The sequence below is a fragment of the Asparagus officinalis genome, chromosome 4 (assembly GCF_001876935.1).
Source record: "Asparagus officinalis chromosome 4, Aspof.V1, whole genome shotgun sequence".
Classification (NCBI taxonomy): domain Eukaryota; kingdom Viridiplantae; phylum Streptophyta; class Magnoliopsida; order Asparagales; family Asparagaceae; genus Asparagus; species Asparagus officinalis.
This window is the reverse complement of record NC_033797.1, coordinates 6,620,998-6,631,710: the sequence shown is the minus strand read 5'-3', so window position 1 is coordinate 6,631,710 and position 10,713 is coordinate 6,620,998. Positions and strand designations below refer to the sequence as shown.

The 10,713-nt window shown below is 44.3% G+C and overlaps 1 protein-coding gene across 1 annotated transcript; it reads left to right on the top strand.

Annotated features, from left to right (window-relative positions):
- LOC109838125 (MDIS1-interacting receptor like kinase 1-like) lies at positions 6,115-9,279 on the top strand. Its single transcript, XM_020406593.1, is given in 6 exon segments — positions 6,115-7,023; positions 7,026-8,353; positions 8,355-8,536; positions 8,929-9,140; positions 9,143-9,200; positions 9,203-9,279. Coding segments are annotated over 6 exon segments (2,766 nt in total).

Genomic DNA, 10,713 nt, shown 5'->3' with positions numbered 1-10,713 from the left:
GCCTGCGACAACATCGAGCTCGTCGGAGCTCCTCGCCGGCGCTCCTCATCGGAAATGAGGTTTGATCTACACCCTCATCCTAACAATCTCCCACTTGGAGATCAAACCGCCGTCAATCAGGCTATCTCATCAAGCTCCTCTCCTGTGTGGCTCCGCCCTCATCATCTTATGCATGAAGGCCAACTGAAGTTGCGCACAACTCCAGTTTCTGAACGGTCACCGTCTTTGTTAACATGTCTGCTGGATTCTTACTTCCTGGAATCTTTTCCAGTTTCAACACGTCATCTTCCAACAGGGATCTGATGAAGTGGTACCGAAGCGCAATATGCTTCGTTCTAGAATGAAATGCTGAATTCTTCGCCAAGTGTATCGCACTCTGACTATCACTGTGCAAAACATTCTTCTCCTGTTTGAATCCCAGCTCTGTTAACAAACCCTGAAGCCATATCATCTCTTTACTGGCTTCAGTCACTGCAACATACTCAGCTTCTGTAGTGGATAGGGTAACAATCTTCTGTACCTGTGACATCCAACTAACAGCTATAGTTCCAACGGTGAATACATAGCCGGTGGTACTTCTTCGGTGATCAACTTCGCCGCCGAAGTCTGCATCTATGTACCCTTGCACTTCTACCTCTCCCTTACCAAAGTGCAAACACTTCTGTGTGGTGCCTCGTAGATATCTCAGAATCCACTTGACCGCTTCCCAATGAGCTTTTCCTGGATTCGACATAAACCGGCTGACCACTCCTACTGCATGGCCAATGTCTGGTCTCGTACAGACCATAACGTACATCAAGCTTCCGATAGCTGAGGCGTAAGGTACCTGAGCCATACTCTCTTTCTCTTCTTCTGACTGAGGAGACTGATCCTTCGATAAACGAAAATGGCTGGCCAAGGGTGTGCTCACAGGCTTGGCGTCGCCCATGTTGAATCTCTGCAAAACACGGTTGATGTACTCCGTCTGAGATAACTGCAAGAGACCTCTCTTCTTATCTCTCGTGATTTGCATTCCAAGGATCTTCTTCGCTGGACCCAAGTCCTTCATGTCAAACTCCTTTGACAGCTGCTGCTTCAAGCTTCTGATATCCTCCATATCTGCTCCTGCAACCAACATATCATCAACATACAGCAGTAGGATGATATAGCTGGACTGATATCTTTTGAAGTAGCAACAGTGGTCGGCGTTGCACTTCTGGAAACCTTCCTTGTGCATAAAGCCGTCAAACTTTCTGTACCACTGCCTTGGGGCTTGTTTCAGGCCATACAAGCTCTTCTTGAGTCTGCACACCAGGTTCTTCTTCTTTTCTTCTGAGAAACCTTCTGGCTGGTGCATGTATATCTCCTCTTCTAGATCTCCGTGAAGAAACGCTCTTAATATCTACTTATGTCTCGGGATGTACCCAACAAGAACCGTTATGCACAATTCAATAAGAACTGTGGTTAGGTAAAAGTCTAAATACATCTTTACTGACATATAAGATATTGCACTCATGCCTCAGGTCAAGAGACTACTATGCACTATATCACTTGAGAATTTCTATTTGACAGTTAAGTATATTACCAACTAGATGTTCTCGGCGAATTGTTCAGTCAACTCATTCACTAATGAGTCACATGTATACTGTATCTTGATGTCTCACATCAATGATCTTAAGAGATTGATCATCTCCTTCAAAAGGAGAAATAAAGCATACACTAGTCTAAACCAAAGTGATGATGTCCTATCTCAACACTTCATCAACTAGGAACATTTTAGAATATACGTTACCGACTAATCAGATCTCTTCATTACGATCACTATCCGAAATGTCTGATAGTCTAGTATTTATTCTAAGGACATTATCTGTATATTTAGAACATCAGATAAATCTGACCAAAATAGCATACTATCATTTTGAACAAGGATGTTATATACATATAGGTCCTGTTACAATATACATCCTGGAAATCATGTAAGCAAACAATAATTGCCAGGAGCACCATGGAATCTGAGCTGATTGCTCTTGACACTACTTGCACAGAAGCCGAATGGTTAAAAGATCTTTTATCTGAACTTCCTTTGGTCCCAAAACCCTCTCCTCCTATTTCCATTCACTCTGATTCTAGATCTACCATAGAGCTTCTAAAGCAAGTACATGTAAATAAAAAACATAACAGACATATTCAAATAAGATATAAGTCTGTACAACGCCTATTAGGCAAAGTTGTGATCTTGGACTTTGTAAAGTCTGAGAAAAATCTTGCTGACCCTTTGACTAAGGGATTATCCAGGAGTGTGGTTCTGGATTCATCGAGGGAGATGGGGTTAAGCCCATAAATGAGGTCACTGACAGCGGCAACCCAACCCTTATTTGGAGACGTAGTCCCAATGTCGGTTCAATGTGGTAGAAACAAGCTGGACAAGTGACTCTCGTGTGGAGCATCGACCTAGATATATTTATATATCATTATGTAGCATTTGCTACTACCCCTTCTCTATGATGACGATGCTCTTATGATACAGCTGGCTAGGCTGAGTTTTACTCTTAATAAGTCCAACGCGTGTATTGTGGGGGGTATTAAATAAACAGCTGTAGTACCCTTTGAGGACTTACCTACGTGAGAGGAACCGTGATGGCCGCGGTTAGGGGGGGCTGGGCTAACCCCTAGAAACTCTCATGAGTCGGTTTATTGTGAGCATGGCCTTTAACGCTCAACCCGCTTTGCTCAATAGATGAAGCGTATTGTGTGTGTTTTCATCAATACCTGATTAAAGGGGCCTAATTCAAGGCCTAGTCCATTATGTCCCTCAGGTGGCGATGAACCCACTAAGGAAAGGTTCAAAGCCGAGAGCTACCTCTCCCGAATTCACGATACGAAAGGTTGCCCAACCTATATTTATTCTGTGATTTATTTATTGATTTATTATTTTCAGTCAATATTGCCTTTTGGGGGGGGACTGTTAGATATTTTGTTAAGAAAAGACAATTTTGCCTTCATGAATAATAATAAATTTTTGTAATTAAAACATGTTTTAATTAGCAATTAAAAATATGTGTAACGGCCATATAATTATGGGGAACGTTACAAAATTTATGACGAACGGCTTCTCAAGCCTTCATTTTTGCACGTTTTACACATTTTGTAACGGCTGCATGCGGGTAACGGAAGCATTAACCGTGCGTAACGGTTCCTTGGATTCAGCGGGGGTTACACCTTTCATCACCTATAAAAGGAGGCTTGGAGCTCATTCAGAATCACACCAACGAAGAGGAAAAACTCTACACTCTCTTCTCTTCTCTACTTTTATACCTCCAAGAAAAGATTTCGGCTACATATTTACATATTCTATTTTCTGGGCAACTGTTTTCGTCTGAGCATAAGCTCTGTGTCTCACGCCCGAGTGCAGAGGCCGGCCGATTCCGGGGGTTTTTACCGCTAGGGGAGAGAGGCCAAACTGCGCCAGGGCGATAGGCGGGTCCTTAATCTTCTAGGGCAGTGATATCACGACTGCTCCCAATCAGGCCTGAATTTTCTAACTCTTTAATTTGTTTTATATTATTATTGTTTTGACAGCAAGTATGCATCCAGCTCTTAACTAAATAAACAAATATTGCACCTTTTAGTATTTGCTTGGTTTACATGGAAATGGAAATAGCGTATACGCAAAATGAAAATTGAGATGGATGTATGTGAAAAAACGAGAGACGCACAGGACATATTCGTTACTATTTTAGTGAGCTGTTTGTGTATATAATTTAGGTACTAATAACATGGGAAGATACCAAAAGAAACCAATGATGGAGCCAATATGCAGAGGCCCCATTGCCCTTTGCCCACTATCAGACCTACATGCGAGAAATTATTTATGGATTGGTGTGTACATAATTAAAGGGCACAACCAACCGTTGGTGTTGGTGGGCCCTCTGACCTCTATTTTATGACGATGGTCATTGGAGTATTCTGCCGTGTAAATAATTTACTAAAAATGAAATTTCAGTGAAAATATATGTTTCAGGCTTTTTTTTTTTTGTAAAAAAAGCGTAAGTATATGAATATCTAAAATATAACCGGACAGGCACCACTGAAAGCATAGACGAAAGGTTTAATTTACAATTTATCTTGTCGTTAGAAGATCTTCCTAGTTGTTCATCCTCATCTTTTTTTTTGGGTAAATGAACTGAATTTTATTCATTTATCAAAATGTGGCATTGTGAAGAACATCAAAGAACCAGCAATAAACTGGTAAAACAAAAATAAATAAAATTATATTTTCTCTAGTATTGCTTTCATATGACTATATACACTATCATTAAGCACTTTTGTGTAAACTGAGATCCGTATATCTCTGAAGATCTGGGCCGGTTCTCTTGCTTTTGCTTGAAAAACTATTTGATTCCTCTCCCGCCAGATCATATAGGTTGAAATTGATAGAACCATTCTCTTCAACTTCTTCATCAACCCTTTCCCTTTCAACCTATAAGAATACCAATTAATGAGCTGATTCCAATTACAAGATTTCCACCTATAATTAAGCCAGTTCATCACCCTGTTCCAAATGTCAGTTGAGAACTGACATTCAAAGAATATATGATCCCTTGTCTTTTGTTGATGTCTGCAGCATAAAACACATTTGCTCTGATTAGAATTCATAATCCCCATTCGACACAGTCTATCCATGGTGAGAAGTTTTGAATTGCATGCTAACCACATAGTAAATGAGTGCTTTGGATAAAGGAAACTATCCCATATTGTATCATACCATCCAACCACTGGAGCTGTTTGTGTCACAATTTTATACACAGTTAAGAGTTTGATTTTACCAAATTGTTGAGCAACTTTTCATGCCTATCTTTATATTTTCAATGCTTCCAAACTTATTCAACAACACATCTCTTACTTTCAAAAGCTGTCTCCACATCCATGAATCATTCACTCTTGATTGTGCCTCCCATATGTTATGATTTTTTAAGTAATGGCCATGAAACAATTTGATCCATAAGAAGTCTTTTTTCAGATGTACCATCCACAGGAGCTTAGCAGCAGCTGCATAATTCCATGCTTAATTTTGCTGAAAAATTTCTCAGCCCCCCTTGTTTCTTCCCCTGTCATACAATATTCCAGGATACAAGGTGCATCTTGTTATCTCATCTTGTTCATCCTCATCTTGATAATGCATGGTTGGTTCTTTAAATTGGATTAGCATTCTAATCATTACCCAAAAAAAATAGTGAGGAAACCACTGTTTACTAATTACATCTCTCTCTCTTTCTCTGTGTGAGAGAAAATGGATGGGTCTTTTTATGGATCCCCCACAGGCCCCCCCCCCCCCAGCCTCTCTATTCCTCAAAAACGGTTAAAAACACAACCATAGCTTGTGTATACAACAAAATACATCACATATAAAGAGGATAGTAATGGAAATTGTCTCCTGAAAATTAATAATGACACTTTAAATCCTATTCATGCATGTTGAGGTCTAATCAAATATTTGCGATCATTTGACCATTAAAGCTCATAATCTCGTGTACAGAGCACATATTCCCTCCACATGCTTTAAACTAACTTCTAATCTTACATTAATCCAATAAATTACCCACAACAGCTCGTTCTTCGGTCAAGTCCCCCCCCCCCCCCTCACCCCGCCCCCCCCCCCCCCCCCCCTTCCCCCCTTTTCCCAGGCCAATTTTACTGACCAACTCAATCACCAAATTTTAAAATCTCTAAAATATTCTCTGTCTAAATGAGTCCTAACACATCCTCTCCATGTTTCGTGTCGGATTATGCCCTCAACACTCCAAAATTCCCCGGTCATGACACCCTGATCACTAGCTGTTGGGCCCCACCCGACCTCACCAAATCCTGATTCCGCATCCCTCCCACCCATCAAACCGAAAATGTCACAAAACTAGGAAAATAAACACGCGTTAGAGAGAAAGAGGAGGAGGAGCATCAAAATGCATCACGTTCTCTTCCTCTTTTCTCTCCTCACTTCCGTCTCAATCTCCAATGCTGCCGTCCCCGGCGAAGTTTCGGCCCTTCTGACGATCAAGTCCGGCCTAACCGACCCGTTGGGCTCGCTCGGAGGGAATCCTCCCGCGCCCCATCATTGCAGGGCAGTGAGTGCGGTAAATGCGACTCGACAGGGCTCGATCGTGGGCTCGACCTCTCGCGTCTTCAACATCAAGCGGCGAAATCTCTTCGAAGGATCGGTCGCTTGTCGAAACTCGCGACCCCGCCCCCGGATCGCTTCGCTGCAACTCCTTCGCTTCCTCGCTCCCGAAGTCGCTCCCTCGGCTTACGTCGCTGCGGTCGTTCGACGTGAGTGACAATAACTTCGTGGGCGAGTTTCCTTCGGGCATCGGGGCATTGCCATCGCTGACGAGGCTAAACGCGTCGGGCAACAACTTCGTCGGGCCTCTACCGCAGGACATTGGCGATGCGACGTCGCTCGAGGAGCTGGACTTCCGAGGAAGTTACTTCTCGGGTTCGATTCCGAAATCCTACAAGAACCTACAGAAACTCAAGTTCCTCGGGCTTTCAGGCAACAACTTAACTGGGGAATTGCCGGCTGAATTAGGCCAGCTTGCTGCCCTCGAGAGACTCATAATTGGCTACAATGAATTCGAAGGTCGAATTCCCGCGGAACTGGGGAACTTGACCAATCTCCAGTATCTCGATATGGCGATCGGGAACCTGGAGGGTCCGATTCCCGCGGAATTGGGGAAACTCCAGCTCCTGGAAACCGTTTATCTGTACAAGAACAATATCGGAGGCGAAATCCCAGAGGAAATCGGTAACATCTCTTCATTAGCGTTCCTAGATCTCTCTGACAACCAAATCTCAGGCAAAATTCCGTCGGAGTTATCCAATCTGAGCAAGCTGCAACTGCTGAATCTGATGTGCAATAGGCTCGAAGGTCTAGTTCCTGAAGGAATCGGCGAGCTGCAGCAGCTACAGGTTCTTGAACTGTGGAACAATTCGCTCGTTGGGCCTCTGCCTGCTCAGCTCGGTCGCAACTCTCCGTTGCAGTGGCTCGACGCGACGCTTCAAGCAATTCCCTCACTGGCGAGATCCCTGCTGATCTTTGCAACGGAGGAAATCTCACAAAGCTCATTCTCTTCAACAATGCGTTCACGGGTCCGATCCCTGATAGTTTAACAGAATGCACGTCTCTGGTTCGAGTCAGGATTCACAACAATAGGCTCAATGGCTCGGTACCCGTTGGACTCGGTGCACTACCGAAGCTACAGAGGCTAGAAATTGCCAGCAATGATCTCGACGGTGAGATCCCCGATGACATATCGCTGTCAGCTTCCCTCTCGTTCATCGACTTCTCAAACAATCATCTACGACTCGGTCTACCTTTGAATACCTTCGCCATACCGACACTTCAGACGTTCATGGCGTCCGATAACCAGCTATCAGGTGCAATGCCGCATCAGTTTCAAGATTTCCCAACTCTCTCGTCTATCGATCTGTCAAACAATCGCCTCTCTGGTCGAATACCAGACAGCCTTGCCTCCTGCGAAAGGCTAGTCAGCCTGACCCTTCGCGGCAATGGGTTCACCGGTGAGATCCCGTTATCAATCTCACTAATGCCAACACTAGCCATTCTTGATCTTTCATCCAACCAATTGACGGGTCACATACCCGTAGACTTCGGGAACTCTCCCGCCTTAGAAATGCTCAACCTCTCCAGCAACAATCTCTCCGGCCCAGTGCCCACCAATGGAATTCTCCGGACGATAAACCCGAACGAGCTTTCAGGCAATTTGGGTCTATGCGGAGCTCCGTTACCGCCGTGCGCTTCAAATATCTCATTCAAACAGCCCTCTAGCGTCAAGGTAAACCACATCAAACACATTATCACCGGATGGCTCGTCGGAGTCTCCGCCGTGCTCACAGTAGGAGCCTTTTCTGTCCTCGTCCACCGACTCTACCTCCGATGGCAATCACGGCTTGACGAAGAAACTGGTGCGTGGCCATGGCGGCTGACGGCATTCCAACGCTTCAACTTCACAAGCGCCGACATCCTCGCGTGCATCAAAGAATCCAACGTCGTCGGAATGGGGGCGACTGGAGTAGTTTACAAAGCCGAAATCCCCCGCCAGCACGCCACACTGGCGATCAAGAAGCTATGGCGATCCGAGCCGGGAGCATTATCCCTCGCCGGAGAGTTCATCGGCGAAGTCAGCTTATTAGGCAAACTTCGCCATCGGAATATAGTTCGGATGATGGGATACATGCACAACGACATGGATGCGATGATCGTTTACGAGTACATGCCGAACGGGAGCCTGTGGGAGGCGTTGCACGGCGACGAGGGAGGCCGAATGCTCGTCGACTGGGTGTCGAGGTACAATGTGGCGGTTGGCTTATTTGCACCACGACTGTCATCCGCCGGTGATACATAGGGACGTGAAGTCCAACAATATTTTGTTGGATGGGAATCTTGATGCGAGGATTGCCGATTTTGGGCTGGCAAAAATGATCGTGAGGAAAAATGAGACGGTTTCAATGGTGGCGGGATCTTATGGATACATTGCTCCCGGTGAGTTTTAGATGCGCTTATATTCTTGTTTATTTACTATATTTCTTGACGTTCGTCAAAATTTGGGAATTAAGATTTGATTTTGTTTTATGTGCTGTATCACTGTGATGCACCGACAACTTGAAACTTTCTAACGGGGTAAATTACACCAAACCCCCAAGAAATTCAGCATTTTGCAGTAAAGCTCCAATTACCTTCGAATTCACACTAAACCTCCAGGAACTTTCAAAAATCACACTAAACCCCTTAATAACTTTTGGAATTACAGAGAACTCCCAATTAGCTTGTGTATTTTAGAATGACATTTCAGTGAAAGAAAAGAACGAGAAAACTATTTCAAATTATATGTTTGTGATGTATTTACTGATATATTCTTCAATTTATTGTGTCAGAATATGGATACACATTGAAAGTGGACCAAAAGAGCGACATTTACAGCTTCGGCGTAGTCCTAATGGAGCTCCTAACAGGCAGAAGACCAATCTCGCCAGAATTCGGCGAGTCCACCGACATCGTAGGATGGGTAAGAGACAAGCTTCGCTCCGGTCAAGCGGCTGAAGAGTCGACGAGAGCACATTCGGCGGGCAACTCCACGCACATCCGCCGAGGAGGATGCTGCTGGTTCTGAGGATCGCCGTGCTCTGCACGGCGCAGTCGCCAAAGGATGGCCATCGATGAGGGACGTCCTCAGCATGCTCGGCGAGGCAAGCCTCGTGGAAGAGCAACAGTGCGAGTGTCGCTAAGGATAAGCCAGTGTTTACTCCGGTGAGTGATGAGGAGTTCTTGTGAAAGAGAACATCAAAATGTTTGTTACGTTGCGAGTAAAGTTGAAATGCAATTGAAGAACCATGTATATTGTTGTGAGAGATTTTGTAATTGCGAAGAACCTTGATCCATTCCATATCGGAGTCAAATATGGATTAGGGCTCGCATTGTTTAAGAAGGAATTTGAAAAAGAAACCGTAATCAAATGTGCTCTCCAAGTTAGAAACAACAATCTATTAAAATAGCCTTATAAAAGATAATTTAGTTCTTCCTTATAGTGTTGGATATCGTAATGTGGTGAAAGCCCAAAAGAATAACCCTCGTTGATACGAGGAAAAAACTTGAACAAGATATAAGTATTACGTACTATAGCAATTACACATTACACAAACTTAACACTTGTAAAGAAGAGCAATCATACTCACCAGCGTACACTCAGGGCTGTCCAAAAATTCCGCGGCCTGGCCCCGGCCCCAGCCCAGCCCGGATTTGGCCCGGACACCCGGGCAAGATCCGGCCCGGGTCCGGGCCCGCTCATCCGCGCCCGCTCCGGACCCGGGCCTAGCCCGAACAGTGCCGGCCGGGGCACAGAACACAGGTCGGACGGTCGAGCCCAGATCGCGTCCCGGACGCAACGATCACCAGGGGTGACCGTTGAGGGCAAATATGCGGGCCAGCCCGACACAACGGTCACCTGAGTGACCGTTGGGCAAAAATAACTGGCGGTCGGGTGCGGTCGGCCCGACCATTAACGGCCCGTTTTGACCATTTCCCCTCTAAAACGGTCAAAAACGGCTATTTTATGAGGGGTTTTTATTCATTTGCCTAGGAGACTACCTCTTTAAATAGAGGGAGGGTTTTTTACTTCTTCTCCTCACACCAAAACTCATCTACTTCTCTTTAATACTCTCTTATACAATCTTATACTCTCTTATACTCTCTTATAATCTCTTATTCTTTCTAATCCTTCCATCAAATGGCTTCTGGATCTGATTATGAAGAGCAAAACCTATCTCGTACCGATCTTGAAATAAGTCCTACAACAACTACTCCTCCTATCGGTGTTAATCCCGAATCTGGTACGACAGTGATAATTACTGTCACAGATATGAGCGACGGTAATATGTTCCATCGATATAAACTCTATAACGGGTATTATAACCTTCATGACCATTTAGCGAAGAAGGCTTTAACAACGAACGACGAAGGGATATTTCCCGTCGTTAGCATATAATAACGAAGGTTTTTAGCTCTTTAACGAAGATAAATCCTTTCGTTAAAGACATAATTTCTTGTAGTGTTTATACATCATACTACTATACTAATAAAGTAAAAACCTGATTATGTTTTTTTGTCACTTGGCCAATCTTCAAAGCCCTAATAATTGACAACTAACTAATGGTTTCTAGCTC